This window comes from Cibotium barometz, chromosome 50, assembly GCF_041138505.1.
Source record: "Cibotium barometz isolate CiBa-2024 chromosome 50, ASM4113850v1, whole genome shotgun sequence".
In the NCBI taxonomy this organism is placed as follows: domain Eukaryota; kingdom Viridiplantae; phylum Streptophyta; class Polypodiopsida; order Cyatheales; family Cibotiaceae; genus Cibotium; species Cibotium barometz.
The window spans coordinates 43,402,343-43,421,402 of NC_141095.1; the positions used below are offsets into that span (position 1 = coordinate 43,402,343).

Consider the following 19,060-nt stretch of genomic DNA (forward strand, 5'->3'; position numbering starts at 1 on the left):
TTCTTTGGGTGGACTATCTAAGATGGCTATTTGTTGTTGGCTTGAGATTAATGAAGCATATATTATTGCAGAGTAATTGCTTGAAAGAGAGTCTTCAAGTATATAGAACTCTTCCCCCTAATGATTAGAGGTAGGCTCTAGTGGGTCATGCAACCCTTGGGACTCAATATTTACTATTGCTTGCAATCCAAAGAATGACATGGGGGCTACTTGTTCTTGTAATAACTTTACACTCACGAGAACTCAACCATTGGTGAAACATTGGGGGCTACTTGTTCTTGTAATAACTTTACACTCACGAGAACTCAACCATTGGTGAAACATAGATTCTTCTTAGAAGATGGGAAGAAGATTGTGTAGCTCATTGTAAAGAGGAGTAAAAATAACTACACAACAACAAAAAAGAATGTCACAATAGGTACAAAGTATACACCAAATAAACTTTAAATAATGTGGTTATATTAATATAATTGCTTTTTTCTCAAAATATTAATTAATTAATTATATATATATATATATATATTATACACAAATATATATTTACACACACACACACACACATGTTGAGAAAGAGCTTTCTCAAGCCTTTACATTTATGTTATGTTGTCAATGTAGTCTGATTTATAATTGATCTTCTTCATGAAAAGATGCGCAGTTTTCTCTTGAGTAAGCTTGACATAATGTAGTTTAACTTTGTTGTTTTCTACTTAAGTAAGATGGTGAATATCTTTAATCCAAAATAGCTAAAAGCTAACAATATATGTTAGTATTTTTAACTAAAATGTAAAAAATTTGGTCCTTGAAAATAAAGCTAAGAAAAAGATCCCCTATATAAGTTATCGTCAAGTGGTAAGAATTTAGTTCATCCTATGTACAAGTACATAAAACTGAACTTCTTTCTAGAGATGATAGCATTGAGGCTCATCTTTTGATCTTCCACATGAATAGAAAACCAAGCATACAAGTAAACAAAAGTCAAGGTTATGATAGAATGATGTGATTTTTTATGACAAGAGTGAAAATCTTAGAGTAAGTGAAGATGAATAGTAAATTTTAATGTGAAATGGATGTAAAGATGAATAGCATCTTTCTTAAGATGCAAGACTATTGTGTGTAGAGATGTATTTTTTTCCTACCTCTTGTTCCTTCTACACTGGTAATATTTTTTATGAACATTGATCTTTGTGGCATTATATGTGGCTACCTTTTAGCCAAGTATTTTGACTTTCTTGAGTTTGGCTTTTAGATTCTCTATCTAAGTTGCTTGCCTTTGCACATCTACCTTTGCTTTATCTCTAAAGGCTTGGATCTTGGCATTAAGCTCTTTTTTAATCCATTGGGCATTACTTTTTATTTCTACCTCTCTAGCTTCTTAGCTGCTCATTGAGCCTTTATCACTACCTAAATTCAAGTTTGAGAGGATTTTTGCATGAATGTGCCTGTATGGATACATTGACCCACCAAAGCCATATTGTATATATATATATGAATTTATATATTACTATATCTATATATATTATAAATTCATATATATATATACATATATACATACATACAAACATACATATATATATATATACTATATTATATATGAATTTATAATATATATATATATATATATATATTCATATATATATATATATATATATATTCATATATATATATATTAATATATCTATATATTTATTAATTTTAAACATGTGTAATGCCCGAGTGCAGGCATTACACGTGGCACAGCCATTATTACATGTGGCAACACTTTACGTGCACCATGTATAATACCCACGCCCAAGCATTACATGTGGGATGCCTGGGAAATACATGTAGCTTGCCACTTCATTGCCATGATGTGGCAAGCCATGTGTTATCGCACTTGGGCAATACACGTGGCATGCCACATGTATTACATGGCAATGCCATGTGTATTACCCAAGCACATGCAATACACGTGGCATACTCGTGCTCAGATAATACTCATATTGCTTGAGTGCGCGAGCAATACACGTGGTGCCTGCCAATGTGGCAGGTGCCACTTAAATGGCTCTCATTCCCTCTCTCGCGCATATTATCACCTAGCTCTACTCTAGCACCCTAAACACCTAGCCCTCCTCTAGTGCCTAATCCCCCTCAAGCACCCTTTCTCTCTAGCGCCCTAATCATGCTCAAGCACCCTAATCCCCCTCAAGTGCCCTAATCCCCCTCAAGTGCTCTAATCACCCTCTCTCTTATCCTCTCACCCTCCTCTCAAACCCTCTCCTCTCCCCTCTAGAGCAATCTCACCCTCTCAAATACTTTACACACTCTCTATCTTTTTGATCTCACCTTTTCAAACCCTCTCCTCCCCCCTTCTAGCACATACTCTCAAACCCTCTCCTGTACACTCTCTCTTTCACTTACAACCTCTCCACTGACACAACAAGAAAGTAGCATAATTCCTCCCTGAACTTGTTTATTAGCTAACGATCTCACCAAAAATCAATATTAAATCCCGACTACGGTAAATAATTCTTTAAAGAAGGTGATCTCTTACTAGGGTTGAAAAGGTGAGTGGATTCACTACTCCCAAGCTGGTAGAGATCACTCTTGCATATATGCCCAATGTAGAGTAAGTGCACACATTTTCTCTTGATGCATTAAACCTTTTTAATATGTAGCAAGACATATAAAGTGGGTTCATAATTTAGGAAATGTAGGCTCATGGACATATTGGTAGGTGGAGAGCTCCCAATGAGAGACACCTAGATTCCTTCTTCGAACATAGCATTCTTCACATGGATACATTGCCATGTGTATACTGGTTCCAATCGATATAATACAAGATACAGCTCTATGCAAAGTTGGAGGAGAACTCACATGCCATAGCAAGCATGCATTAGAGAGCGACATGCGACTCTGGGGTGAGTATCGTGGATGCCGTGAAAGCCTTTAGGAAGACACACTTTGAAAAGGTGTTCCTAAGGTGGATAGGAAAAATGTGTGTCACCCTTGACCCTGACCAGTAACCACACTTGCCTTGCACGACAGTACAGGTATGTAGTAGCATAATTGATATTGTGTGTCTCATTTTATTGTTAGTCTATCATATTGAAAGAGTATGCAAATGTTTTTGTATTAGGTGGTGGAGAAATTGTGTGTGTCATCGGGTATCTATTCCTGAGCACTCATCAGACACATGGGTACAGTTTGAGAGAGAGGAGACAAGATTATACCTTGAGGATTGGATCGACAAGTTACAAGGAAAGGAGACATGGACATCTTGCCCATGGTGGCTAGACTACCCCAAGGGAGATTTTCCTCTCAGTGAAGCTGAGGAGTTTCAGAGTAAGTAACATTTCCTATGGTAGCATTTCTATATGAACTTTGAAGTTTGTATTGGGAGTTTATAGTTTCTATATGGGTTGGATGCAGGAGCAAAGAAGGGCAAGAAGCTAACCACTGAGAAGCAACCTAAGGAGAAGGGCAAGAAACCGGCCATAGATGGGTCTCCATCATTCGCAACCATGATAGAAATGCCCAAAAAGAGGACACAACCAGAAAGACAATGATGAGGAGAGAGCCCTTGATGATCCTAAGGATGATGAGAGAATTGATCGATTGGAGTCCCTTGTAGTAGGGAGTGATGAACATATGATCTCAATAGGTGAGAGCAAAGAGAAAGGTGCCAACGAGAGAGCCCAAAGGAAGATAGCATAGACCTCTTGGGATTTAGTAAGTGTACTCAACATCTTTTTATTTTTGCACAAGTTTATTGTTTGAAGATTGGTAATAACATTTCTTCTTCTTGTCAAAATGCAAACTTTAATTTAGAAGTGGTGGGCCCTCTCCACTTGGGTCTCAACTCCAACATTGACAACCTCCATCTCGTGCTTTTAGGAAAGAGAAAACATAGGTAGGTATGATCTCTTCCCTATGCCTAAACCCTAAACCCATTTGTCATGGTTAAATAGTTTGAAAAAAACTTATATGTTGTCGTGTTCTAGGAATCTTGCACTATTGCAACAATGCATGGGATTTTTGATGAGGATGGGAACCATGATAGCCTTGGAGGCCTGCATTTAGTGTGGGTAGATTTTCCTACAAATCTTGCTCTCTCCAAGTTGGAGCATGTAGTTCCTTGATGAAATGTGTTTAGGGAGGTGCTTGTGGAGTCAGCCTTTGTACTGTAGTAGAGTTTCTACATGCGAGGAGCACTATGGTTTGTACTCTACATACAGAGCACTTGGGGATTACAATGGGAGAGGCAAAAAGTTACATTTTAACATTGCGTAGGACTTTTTTCATGCGCCCCTGTGGTACATGTATCTCATGTCAGAAGATGGACGAGAAGAGGTGAGTGAAAGAGTGGATTGTACTCATTTTATATTTTAAGTGAATCACCATGAATTCCCTAACATAGTTACACGTGTGTACACGTAGGTCTCTGTCTTGGTCATCGCCATCTTTATGCACCCCTATCAAACTACTAGTCATCCAAATTATGACAAGGGGGCAATGAGGTAGCTGCTGATCACCTAGGTTTTGAGGTGGATGACGATTTCTTCATAGATCCTAAATCACGAGAGGGAACCCACCCATACATTTTGGATGCAGGCGAGAATCCCATTTGATATGTTGTTGAATGCAGTGATGTTTTTGCAAGGTGTAAGACTAGAGCTTCATTTGTGGCATTCACTTCATTGCAATTCATATCAAGTAGTGTAATCGTATTGTTGTTCATTCATATATATATGTAAATGAAAGAAGCATATATGGCAGGTGGTTACTCGGGATGTTCACCGATCAAGGGGATACAATTCTAGATTGCTTTACTAAAACTGGGAGCCTTGCTAAAGCATTCAAGGGACTACATTGGCATTGCATCAGTGTGGAGTGGGACAGGGTGTGCTTTAGTTCTTATATACAACCTCTTTTGCACATTCCCGATGATTTAGGGCAACAATATTTCAAGGGAGATATTAGTGATTATACTCGATGGGAGCAGTAGAGGGACTTGGGGACCTCATCTCCACATGATCACCACCACTTTCCTCCACCCATCCCAACAAGGGCGAGTGATTCGTCATAGCCACTCAGTGTTCAATTGGAGGCACTATTTCGATGATGCCCTCATCATGGGCACAATGTCCCAAACTAGTGATTTTTCTATTCCCACCTACACCAGCATGGGCATAGCTTCCCAAACTAGCGAGGTTGCTACTCTACACCATTTGGTAGAGCTCCCCATATGTAGCCATCTTACTTCCATCACAGCCCCGCGGTTCCTTCTTTGAAGTAATCCATCTCTTGAAATGACAAAAAATTGTTGATTTTCACATTATTTTGATACAATTTTATACACTCAACTTGGTGCTATGACATTGTACTTGAAGTTGCTATGACATTTTAGATAATTGAGTTAACAATAGAGAGAGATGGAGAGAGATGAGAGAGAGAAAGTTTGAGTGAGGGAGATTGTGTTGTCTTTGTATGCCGTAAGTCATGTGCATAGACATTCAATATTTTTTCTATACTTTTGAAAGTTATTTTTAAATTACATTTTTGAAACCTATAAATAGAATAGAGTTTGTCATTAACCACTATCTTATTTGAGGGATACATCCCAACCTACCCACCCCTTAATTTTTTAATATTGTCGTGGGTTGGGCATACACTCTATTTTCATGGTTTCTCCACACCAATCCCGCTAATAATATGATGTTTGAAAGCATCTTAATAAAAGCTCTTGCATCTTTCAAGCACCTCAAAGAAAAAGAAGAAAGATCAAATGTCCTTTTTTGGAGGCATGAGCAGCAATGTCAAAAGTGCAAGAGCTCTACAAGAAGCTCACAACAGAGAAGGTGGTAGGCCTTAAGTCCATATTAGGGAATTTGAAAAAATCCATGCATTTTGGAAAAAATGAAATTGATATCTTTAAATTAATTTTGGTAATTTCACTAAATTTGAAAGAGAAAGTGTTGCTACTCAAGGTTGCTAGTAACACATATGGGGTGTTTATAAATACCGTTTAAGCTACAATGTAGCCAAGAAAATATCCATAAAATTTTAAAGAAAAGTATTAAAAACAATCAAGTTCTAAATAGTAGGAGACTAACATGTACTAGATCATAAACAAAAGGTGACCACTATAGATCCAACTAGTACTGTATGATCTAAACTTGCCGGCCTTCATCTTAGTCCTCAGATGTTGCCAAACTCTCTTTGCCTTAGCACACACATTTGCTGGAATCTTAATCTTTTGTGGCACTTTTTTCCCCTTATTGAGCCACGCAAAAACTGTTTAATAATTCCCAACACATAGGATCCTTCTTGTTACACATCCAGAATTTGTTCCAACAATCTCTATAAACCCCAGCATCACTAACATTTCTCTTTTTGCATGCAAGTGCTCAACATTGTATTAAAATCCTCTTGTAGTTTTCAGATGTTGTGTTGGCATCTATGTTACTCTGATCTACACCCAACCATGTAGGATTTATTAGTTCTGATGGTCGAATAAGAACAAAGTCTCCCTTTTGAACATCAATGATGGGCAGAAAAGCTTGCTTCGGCCTTTTACTTTGTGGTCCACAATAGTGATTATCAAGTTCCTCCAATCCTAAGAATTCATCATCAATATCAATAATTATGTCATCCACATGTGTGCCTAGAATTCTTGGCCAAATTTTTTGATAGAAGCCTCCGTCCTGGACACTTGGTCTCTAGCGCCTGAACCATGGCCTCCCAATACTTAATCATTGGGCTGATGTACAAGGTGAAAACTGCATCAGATCCTTGAACATCAGCCCATATTTTCAAATATCATATGTAATCCTTAATTCCTTTTACTATCTCTAAGTGATCTTTAATGTACTCAAGCATTGGAACAACACATGGAACCCCTATCGGTAGTATTGTGTTACCATCACTATCCTTCTTCCATAATTCAATACCACCACGCCATCTCACATGCTTGGCCGGGAGGGCGAAACGATCTTTGAAGAGTCCTCGTCTAGTGGGGCCCCTCCATACATGCACCACGATGTGGATAAATGCCCCGAGCACATTTACATACCCTCTTCTCTATCCACCACGGATCTATTCCCACCCCCCACCCTTGCACCACCTCCCCCTATGCCACAACTTGACATTCCAAGCTTAGCACAAGCTCTAGGAAGGGAAGTGTCACAACACTTGCACCCACAAACATCACATACAAACCTATGTGGGTGAAAATTTTTAAACTTTTTCCAAAATTACACGGAGTTAGAGACCCCATGTTCCACATCGAGGTCTTTAACCAAATCTGTATGGCATTTGAAATTTTCGACGGTGTAACCAAAGTCCATGTCCTTGCTCAACCTTGAAGGCACGTGCAATGGTTCTAATCCTTGGACCCTTGGTACAAAAGCACTTTCAAAGTGGTAAGAGACGCCTTCATTCTCGGATTTGCAAACATTACGCGACTACATCACTCACATTAAGTGCCTTGATTCGCGTTGCGAAGAGAGGGAAAATTTGAGAGAGAAGCAATTAATGGACCGTTTCCTCCTGGGCTTGCACAATTCGAGGTGTCACAACCACCTATTGGTCAAGGACCCCTCCACCTTTGATCAGGCCTGCAAATGGGCGATCTTTCTCGATGACAATATGCGAGAAAGCTATTCCACGCAATTGGCACCGCGCCAATTCCACCCCATAGCTCATTTATAACATTACCTTCCTCTCCTCCCAGGCCCCAAACCTTACTGGTGGCATCAGCCCAAGCTAACTGCTCACACAAAGCACCACCACCACCTTCTCCTGTGCCCATCTTTCCACTCCAACCGTTGCCTCTCTAGGCAAACCCCATTGCTTATGGAAAGATCCCAACCAGGTCCATTGTTAAACTTGGGTCATTTTTACACACATAAAACGCATCAAAAGACCACTTTTAACCTTAAGGGTGCGTTCACGCGCAAGGTAAAAGTGAAATAAAACTCCTATTTCGGGCCTACGTGTGCACCGTTGAAGCTTCTTTAAGCGTCCCTGCACACCATGGATACATTTCGGTCATGGTTGCATGCCCCCAATGCCTCCATTCTATTCAGTGACACGTTGGCCTCAATTACTCATTCACATGTGGTCGCCATGCCACACATGCTTGGTCGAGAGGGCGAAACGATCTTTGAAGAGTCCTCGTCTAGTGGGCCCCCTCCATACATGCACCACGATGTGGATAAATGCCCCGAGCACATTCACATACCCTCTTCTCTATCCACCATGGATCTATTCCCACCCCCCACCGTTGCACCACCTCCCCCTATGCCACAACTTGACATTCCAAACTTAGCACAAGCTCTAGGAAGGAAAGTGTCAAAACACTCGCACCCACAAACATCACATACAAACCTATGTGGGTGAAAATTTTTAAACTTTTGCCAAAATGACACGGAGTCAGAGACCCCGTATTCCACATCGAGGTCTTTAACCAAATCTGTATGGCATTTGAAATTTTCGATGATGTAACCAAAGTCCATGTCCTTGGACTCAGCCTTGAAGGCAAGACCATGCAATGGTTCTAATCCTTGGACCCTTGGTACAAAAGCGTTTTCAAAGTGGTAAGAGACGCCTTCATTCTTGGATTTGCACCCTACAGGCCCAAATGGAGCCCCGTCATCCAACTGTTCCAATTGGAACAAAAACCCAAGAAAACATTACGCGACTACATCGCTCACAGTAAGTGCCTTGATTCACATTGTGAAGAGAGGGAAAAATTGAGAGAGAAGCAATTAATGGACCGTTTCCTCCCGGGCTTACACAATCCAAGGCGTCACAACCAACCCCTCCACCTTTGATCAGGCCTGCAAATGGGCGATCTTTCTTGATGACAACATGCGAGAAATCTATTCCACGCAATTGGCACCACGCCAACGCCACCCCACAACTCATTTGTAACATTACCTTCCTCTCCTCCCAGGCCCCAAACCTTACTGGTGGCATCAGCCCAAGCTAACTGCTCACACAAAGCACCACCACCACCTTCTCCTATGCCCATCTTTCCACTCCAACCGTTGCCTCTCTAGGCAAACCCCATTGCTTATGGAAAGATCCCAACCAGGTCCATTGCTAAACTTGGGTCATTTTTACACACATAAAACGCATCAAAAGACCACTTTTAACCTTAAGGGTGCGTTTATGCGCAAGGTAAAAGTGAGCTAAAACTCCTATTTCGGGCCTGCGTGCAAACTGTTGAAGCTTCTTTAAGCTTCCCCACACACCATGGACACATTTCGATCATGGTTGCATGCCTCCAATGCCTCCATTCTATTCAATGACACCTCGGCCTCAATTGCTCATTCACATGTGGTCGCCATGCCACACATGCTTGGCCGGGAGTGCGAAACGATCTTTGAAGAGTCCTTGTCTAGTGGGGCCCCTCCATACATGCACCACGATGTGGATAAATGCCCCGAGCACATTCACATACCCTCTTCTCTATCCACCACGGATCTATTCCCACCCCCCACCCTTGCACCACCTCCCCCTATGCCACTACTTGACATTCCAAGCTTAGCACAAGCTCTAGGAAGAGAAGTGTCACAACACTTGCACCCACAAACATCACATACAAACCTACGTGGGTGAAAATTTTCAAACTTTTGCTAAAATTACACGGAGTTAGAGACCCCGTATTCCACGTCGAGTTCTTTAACCAAATCTGTATGGCATTTGAAATTTTTGACGATGTAACCAAAGTCCATGTCCTTGGACTCAACCTTGAAGGCAAGGCCATACAATGGTTCTAATCCTTGGACCCTTGGTACAAAAGCGCTTTCAAAGTGGTAAGAGATGCCTTCATTCTCGGATTTGCACCCTACAGGCCCAAATGGAGCCCCGTCATCCAACTGTTCCAATTGGAACAGAAACCCAAAACATTACGCGACTACATTGCTCACATTTAAGTGCCTTGATTCGCGTTGCGAAGAGAGGGAAAAATTGAGAGAGAAGCAACAATTAATGGACCGTTTCCTCCTGGGCTTGCACAATCCAAGGCATCACAGCCACCTATTGGTCAAGGACCCCTCCACCTTTGATCAGGCCTGCAAATGGGCGATCTTTCTGGATGACAACATGCAAGAAAGCTATTTCATGCAATTGGCACCGCGCCAATGCCACCCCACAGCTCATTTGTAACATTACCTTCCTCTCCTCCCAGGCCCCAAACCTTACTGGTGGCATTAGCCCAAGCTAACTACTCACACAAAGCACCACCACCACCTTCTCCTGTGCCCATCTTTCCACTCCAACCATTGCCTCTCCAGGCAAACCCCATTGCTTATGGAATGATCCCAACCAGGTCCATTGCTAAACTTGTGGAGCCCATGCACTCCGTAATCCCCGAGGCACCCCTAACACCTCATCTCCCTTTATCGATGCCTCACATGGACCCTAAACCTCTTATGCACACTATAGGTGCCTCCGTAGGGAAACCACCTCTTCTATGTTTCCTTTGCCATGAACCCCATAGAGTGGTGGACTACCCTTAAAAGAAACGTCTGCCAATGCAACCACAATGTCATGGCTGTGAAATTGACCATTACTTGAAGGATTGCCCTTTGCAATCAGTTTCTCATTCCACAGTCGAAGGCATGCCATCCCTCAACGTGTTGAGCGTTTAACATGGGAAGATATCCACTGTCCCATTGAATGTTGTCACATGGTTGCAAGCCAAGCTAAAGAAGGCCACATCCCAAAAGAAAAAATGCTCTAAGCACGTTGGCCACGATGACGATCGGGTTAGCATTTGCATGGGCTTAGCAAAGACCACATCATCCTCCTCTGAGAGCGATGATCGTGCCAAACTGCCCCTCCACCATGCAGCCCACCAAAAACTCACCAAACGGGAAAAATGGCTGGCCACATATCCCAATGCCGTCCTTGAGAAGCAACATCTTTAGGAGGCCCAAGCATTGGTAGAGCAATACCATTCTCAACTTGAACTGTCACCCGTTTTCGTAACCTTTGACCCTGTACTTCAGTGAGCGTCGTCCCCCCCCCCATTGAACCTGAACTTCCGCACCAGGTAAGGCAGGAGCCCCTCCAAACGCCCAAGACCAAGGATGATCTGTTCGCCAACATGATGTTGAAAAATGATGATTTTTCCCCTCCTGCGCCTCCTCATCCTCCAATGTCTATTCCACAAACGGCCAAGCTTAAATCCCCCATTCACATCGAACGACTCGATGCGAACACTGACACAGAGTCCGACAGAGACTCATGAGCTCCGCACACCAAATTTGCTAAGGTATTTTATCCTCCTACTGCAACCACCTCTCGACCTCCACACCTGTCAAATAAGGACCAAATTGAACTTCCATGTACTATTGCTGGTACACCCTATGATCAAGGCCCCGCCCCTACTCATCAATGCAACCTAGCCGGCCTTTCTATGTTCCTTTCCTCCCAAGTCCACATACCCATTGGAACCTTATTAAAAGGTAGTCCAAATTTATGGAATGACCTTAAGAATTGGATGGAGCACAAACTACAGGCTTATGTGGAGGAGGAAGCTCCAAATTCCTCAGATGAATCTAAGCCCCATAATCTAGACTTACTCTATCACCACCACCCACAACCCAAAGGTGCACCAACAATTCGCAGCATCAATGCACTGGGACAATACTCTGAAGGTGATGACACACACGTAGCATGGCCCATTTCCTATAACAGACATGTGGTCAAAGGGATCCTGGATGAAGGTGCTGGTGTAAGCATCCTCACACAAACATGTTAGGAAATTTGGGGCCATCCCACCAATTGGTGATCAAGCTTGTGGACAGGAACTCTGCAAAACCCATGGGCCTAGTGCATGACCTGAAGGTCAAAGTCTGTGACATGACATTCCACCTTATGTTTGTGGTCATGAACTTTTGTAATGCTACCTATGATGCCATCTTAGGTTGACCCTTCACGAGACAAACCCAACTAATCCATGACTGGGACTTGCATCATGTCTACCTCCTTGCTACACTTGACACCTTCCCAGGTCAGTAACTTGGCACACAATTTGTGCTCCCAAACGGCCAGACCCTTCATGAACCCTACAAAGCCATTGCCTCTCTTAACACCCTGAGTGTAAGTGTAGCTCCACAACCTGAAACAACCACCCTTTGGGTCTGGATAGATTTCCCCTTTGGTAGAAACATGCAAAGAAAACATGCCTTGTTGTCTCCCATAGCTAGCCATAATCTTTTGCCATGGGAAACATGTGTCTCTCTAGGAAAACCCTCTCTTAAAACTGCCCATGCCAAAGTTCAATTGCCTAGTGGACAATGCATACAAAGCCTTGGGTTATTTACACAAACTATACATAATGTATCTAACCCATTGGCATGTAAGTTCTATGTGGTTCCCACATGTGAGACAAAAGAAGCAGTCACCCGTGGGTCCAGAACGCTACAAGTACAATCAACTCCGCTGACAACTCAGTTACCCTCAATCTTCCCCAGGGCAAGGTAACAATGATCCTTTGGGACGGGGAGTGCATCGACTCTGATCCTCTGTCCCCAAAAACTGCTTCCACAAAGGGTATTCTCACACCTCCCCAACAACTGGTAAGTCTTCCATTGCCCCTGAACTATCACCAAAACTCAACCCACCAAGGATTAGACTCCCGATCGAGAATGGTCTACAATGGTAGCAAGCCCACATATATCCTACAATCTCATATTCTTGGAGGTGTGGAAAGCTCTTGGAAAACCCACACTAACAAAAGAAAACACTTATATTCAAATTTCATATGAAATGTGTTTAAGAAGTGTTGGGTCTTTCATTCCTAAAATTTTTATTGGAAATAACTAGTTGGAGTGTAGATTTCATGTTATAGATGCAGGAGCACTCCAAGGCCGGATAATAATTAGAAAAGAGTGGATTGATGCCACTCACTGCCAAATCAATTGGCATGAAGAAACAGCTACCATGGAAATCAATGGCAAAAAGGCCACTATACTCTTGTGTCCTCAAGAGGAAATCATCCACACACCCTCACCCTCGACTTCCCTTCCCCCTCATGCCCCCTCCTCATCATCACCAGTAGTCTCCCCTATTCCCACACCCCATGACTCACCAAAACCGGTCGATCAACCCACTGTCGACACCATCCACCAATGACAAACAAGCCTCGTCATCAACATTTCCCCTCAACTCTACAACCTCGACCACCCACACTGCAAGCACCCCAACCTCATATCTTTATCATAACAATCAATGATGGGTGCCCAAGAATCTTCTTGTCGGGATTCTACGATGGCTACACAGAACTATGGATCCCAAGACGACCATCTCTAAAACCCAAGCGTAAAAAGCCAACTAAGCCAACAAACACTAACCCTAAGACAAAGCTTCAACGTTTGCTAGTCCCCAACCACCTGTTATGAGCACAAGGCTACTATGAAGGCAACACTCACCTCTGGCTACACAAGAATGTTGCTTGTGCTCATCCACCACAACCATTCCCCTAGAAGCCACGACAAAAGGTCCCACAACCATGGGTTCAGCAACCCCAAGAATAGCAAAGCCAACAACGTTGGGTGCCTAGCAATGTGCTCAAAGCACAAGGCTTCCATGAAGGCAACACACACCTGTGGCTCCCCAAGCCACAATCAAAAGCCTCTTCTCCACGTCGACAACCACCTCATAGCTCAAAGCCTCGTCGACAAAAAAGCCAGAAGCCTCGCCAACTACTACGGACCTTCATCACTCGGCACTGTTGGGTGCCCAAATGTCTCTTAGAAGCCCAAGGCTTCCATGATGGCAAATCCATCATTTGGCTCCCAAGGCATATCCCTCAGCAGTTCACCCAAACCACACCCACACCACGCCAGTATCATTTTACCTGTGTATCATTGATGAGGAGCATGCATGCTCTTTTTTTTTCCGTAATAGAAGATATATTACCAAAAAATACTTTACAAATGGCCACATGGCCACTAGGTGAAGTATTAGCTGCATACTCTCTCTCTCTCTCTCTCTCTCTCTCTCTCTCTCTCTCTCTCTCTCCCCCTCTTGGTTCAAGCAGTCGAGCAAGTATAAGTAGGTGAGGGGCTTACAACAACAACAACATTGTTGAGGGGTCAGGATGGCGGTTGGGAAGCATAGGGGAGAGAGGGCAAAAGGGGCTAGGCATGGCGGTTGGGAAACACATGGGGGAGAGGGCACATCGTGGATAACATGTCTCCTACTCTCTCTTGTACCAGCGCCAGAAAAATACTGCCCTTTAGTGTAATTTTCATGGCTCAAATTGAGAAAAACAGGTTATAGTTTTGCCTAGCCTTAAATTAAAAGAGTCAAAATTTTAAAGTTTTAGTTATAAAACCGAATAACTTATGAATTTTTCAATAAAAATAGGTTGAGCTTAAGGTCATCCTTTTAACCATTGGCTATAATTTTTTTTTATTTCTGACAGTCCCGTACCTACACGGTCCTTAACATTAGCCATCAACTAATGCCCAGGTAAAGCGGACACCAAGATGGAAGTGTTTGTGACATATATATATATATATATATATATATGGGATGTGGTGTATTTATTAAGCTAGAAGTGTTTGTGTGAAATATGTAATGTGGGGTATTTATTAGACCTTATTGGCTAACACTAGAGATTAACCAAAGTAACAAAGATGGAAAAAGTTCGAGATAGTTAGCGAGATGGTCATTCCTACGACATACCCCGCCGCCGCCGCCGTCGTCGCCGCAGCCGCAGCAGAAGGGGCTGGCCATAGCCATTGTCAACCGCAGGGGGGACTCCACCTTGCTTCTCCTCTCAGTTGGAAGCTCGCACTCTCAGGCCTGCAGAATAATGGGTCCCTTTGCACCAGGACCGTTGCTAGTGCAGTGGTCGCCGATGGATACACAGACGCTCGTTCCAGAGGAGAAATTAGGGTTAAGGTTTGGGACACTGGAAGAGACAGGAAGAAGAAGAGGACGCACAACGTGAAGATCCTAGCCGTCCTTGAAGCCTTGCAATCGCTCTCAGACGTCCACGCCGCAATGCAGCCATGGCAAGGTAAGCTCCAACCTAGAGAGGAAGCCATCATTCTTAGTGAACAGCATGACTGGAAATCTGCCATGGATCTTTTTATATGGTTCAGAAGCCAAGACAATCATGTCCCTAACGTGTTCCGTTATAACATAATGTTCAAGATCATGGGGAGGCACAGTAGATGGGATCTGCTGAATGAGATGTGGGATAAAATGTTGTACGACAATGTTCGCCCCACTAATGTCACATACAGTACCATCATTGATGCCCACACTAAAGCAGGCCTCAAAGAGGAAGCCATTGCATGGTTTGAGGGCATGTCCAAGGAGAACATCCAACCCGATGAAGTAACCTTGAATACCATGGTGAACCTTTACAAGACGGCTGGAGAGTACTCCAAAGCAGAAAACTTTAGCAAACAGTTCCTCTTCATCCCTGAGGATAACAAAACAGTAGACCGTACCTGCCCTCAAGGAGTGGATACGTACAACACGTTGATTGATTTGTATGGCAAGGCGGGGCGCCTTGCTGAAGCTTCTCGTGTGTTCGAGGAGATGATGTCGTTTGGTCTGAAACCAGACACAGTTACATTTAACACAATGATACACATATGTGGATGCCATAACCGTTTGGAGGAGGCAGAAGCCTTGTTTAAGAAAATGGAAGAGGGTGGGTATGAGCCAGATGTGGGTACCTACAATACTCTCATTGCATTGCATGTCAAGGCTGGGAACATCCAAGCTGCACTAGATGCTTTCTTGAGCTTGAAGAAGGCCCAACTCTTGCCAAATGCTGTGACATACCGAACTCTTTTCCTTGCCTACAGCTCTAGACGTTTGGTCAACGAGGCAGAGTGCCTTGTTGAAGAAATGGAGCAAGCAGGCTTTCCTTTGAATGAAGCTTTGCTTGTCCATCTTATCCAATTGTATATACAAGTGGGGGATGACATTAAAGCTTCTGAGCATTTTGGTAGGCTAAAACTGTGCCCGTGCCTGACTAGTGATTATTTTTTCCCTTTGATTGATGCCTATGCAGAACGTGGATTGTGGAAGGAAGCAGAACATATTTTCCTTTCTTCCACCGACTTAGGTTTTGAGAAGTCTACTTTACTTTATAATGTTATGATCAAGGCTTATGGGTTGGGAAAAATGTATTGGAAAGCTTTTAGGTTGTTTGAAAGCATGGGCGCAGATGGGATGGCAGCCGATGAGGCTACTTTCAATACACTGATCCATGCTACCTCAGCTGCTGGCGAAGTAGGAAAAGCAGTTACACTGCTTTCAGAAATGCAGCAGGCAGGTTTCAAACCCAGTTGTTCTAGTTACACGGCCATCCTCACTGCATATGGCAAGGCACATCAAGTGGAAAAAGCCAAGGATATATTCCAAGCAATGAAGAGGGCCCATTTGCAGGTAGATGAAGTGGCCTATGGTGCGATGGTGAATGTGTATGCTGAAGCAGGCATTGTAAAAGAAGCAGAAGCTACTCTACATGCCATGGAGAGTGCGGGCCATATTGTGAATTGCATTGTCTACTGCTCAATGATGAAGCTCTATAGTAAACATGACATGGTGGAGCGAGCTGAGGAAGTGTTTAGAAAGATTCAGAGTCTAGAAGGTGGTCCAGACATGTTTGCTTGGAATACCCTTCTAGATATCTATGGCAGAGCTGGGATGACTGGAGCGGCATGGACTTTTTTCCAGAAAATGCGGGAAGAAGGGCATTTGGATGGGGTTTCATGCAAGATCATGATGAACATCACGATAAAGGAAACAGGGAGGGATCAGGAGGCTCTTTCTGTTGCCCGCACTATGCAAGAGTTGGGGCTGATCACTGATGTTACATCCTTCAATAATGTGATAGGATTGTATGCAAGCAACGGGAAACACCATGAGGCTTCTGATCTATTCAAACAAATGATAAAGCAAGGGTTTTTACCTGATTTCAGGACTTACAGTCGACTCAAGGATGTTCTAGAAAACCCAGGCCTGTTAAAAGAAGCAGTGGAGGAACTTGATTTGGCTCATAGGGAGGACACACCTGATGGTATACATAGCCTAATTGCTATGGCAAGCCTTTATAGTCTGGCAGAACTACCGGTGCAAGCTCTGAAAGCCTGTGATAAGGTGAAAGAGAGTGGCATAGCTCTTGATGTAGCTTCTTACAATGCATTGCTTAATTCCTATGGCAGCAATGGGCAGTTTGATGAAGCAGTGAGGCTTTTTATGGAGATGCAGTCAAGAGGTCCAAAGCCAAATACAGTGACCTTTACAAGTATGCTTTTGTTGTATGGAAAGGCTGGGCTTGTTGAAGGTGTCACTAGATTATTTAGCAGAATGAAGCAAGCAGAATGCACACCGGATGAAGCTACCTTCAAAGCTGTGATTAATGTATACAAAGAAGCTGGAAGGTTTGACCTCGTAAGCATGGCTACACATGAGATGCATTTTGTCCGATTTTTAAAAGAGAGGGGCGACGCTATGTTGTCAGAGGGGGAGTCTTCTGAGATGTCACAGGAAGGAGGTGAATATAAAGAAGATGAAGATGACATCGGATAGATGCAACTTAACAACTTGAAGATGGCATGGGAAAGATGCAATTTAACAACTTGTGGCCTGTAAAATTCTACTACCTTATGAGATGCCTTTACCAGAAGTTGCAGTTTTGCCTGTGCCATGAGTGGTCATAGAATATTCACATACATCTGGCATTTGTAAAAGTGCTGGCAGGTGATCAACTAGCTTATGCACACGAGTGCATATGTATGCATGTAAAGCACCCAATCTGATGGAGCCCACTCCTGCTGCTCAGCCATACTTAGTCCTAACATTCAGCAACAAAAGAGTTCATGCCTCTACACATAACCTTAAAATAGAAGAGACCTTTTTTGAGAGTGATGTTGTACTTTCACAGATTACATGCAGTGTTATTTGTGTTGGGACACAGTTTACATAATGGGAATTTTTGACGCATCTGAGTGCCTGCTTTTGGAGTTACATAAAGTGGTGCAACTTCTTGGGGCATTTCTATCACTGCTATGCTGGTCAAGTGCTGGTTGGACTCAGTTTTTTTGGTTGTCCTTAGCATGAAGTGCTAGGAGTTGTGATGCTGAGTGACAGTAACAGTGTCATCCATTAGTAGAGGGCATGAGGATCTTTTGGTTTCTTAGAATACCTGGCACCTGCAGGGGCCAAAAATACACGTTACCCAAGGAAGGTAAATTCTAGGTTCTTGCAAGATCTGTGATTCTTCTTTTAGTTCAAAGAAAGATGGATTCTTCCTTTCAAGGTCTGGGCTGTCTCATATGGTTATACGGACACAGTTTTATGGATAAAAGATTACTTAATTGTACCTTATGAAGCTTGACTTGGTTCAAATGGATGACTGCATATGTGACATCCTAGCACCTACTGTTGTGTGTCGCGTGTGTTGGCTGTTGACTTTTGATTGGAAGGCCAAGATCTAGGGGAACTTTATCTTGAAGTTTGTCTTTGACTAGTCTAGATGATTCTTAGATTGGTTAGACTAGCCTAATCTAGTGAAAGGATGGTTGATCTTATTTTTACACACAAGAGTGTGCAATGAGCTAACCTCTAGATTAAATTTCTTAAACACAAATCTACCAGTTACTCACATTAGGCCTTGCTTATAACTCTAGGATAACCATGGACTTGAACCAATGGTCCTAAATCCTCGCAAATGGTCCTAAATCCTCGCACTTACATGGGAAAAATCATTCTTTGACAAAGAGATTAGAATCAGGGAAAAGTAGGTATTCATCTCAACAAGCTGCCATTAAGAAAAAATTGTGAAGTTTGCCATGTGAATCATTGTATTACTTACAGTCAGATAGGAGGAGCTAAATTCCTCGGTCAACTCTTGCAGCTAGGCATACCCAATCGTCATGAAAAATTGCAGTTATTATCACGAAGAATACTACCGTCCCTCGAAATACCAGGCTGGATTCTTGCTAAGTAATGTTGAATCTATTTTGAAATAATAGGTGGAAACAGAAGGAAACTGGAATCAAGGCTAGAAAACTAGCTAAGCTCTTAGACTCCC

General features: G+C 42.8%; 1 protein-coding gene across 1 annotated transcript; it reads left to right on the forward strand.

The window, feature by feature from the left end:
* The first annotated feature begins 14,626 nt into the window (after positions 1 to 14,626).
* Positions 14,627 to 18,306, forward strand: LOC147610134 (pentatricopeptide repeat-containing protein At1g73710-like). The gene has a single exon (XM_086787073.1). The coding sequence runs from the start codon at positions 14,665 to 14,667 to the stop codon at positions 17,554 to 17,556; it is 2,892 nt and encodes a 963-aa protein (XP_086643199.1). The 5' UTR covers positions 14,627 to 14,664; the 3' UTR covers positions 17,557 to 18,306.
* Positions 18,307 to 19,060: the final 754 nt, after the last annotated feature.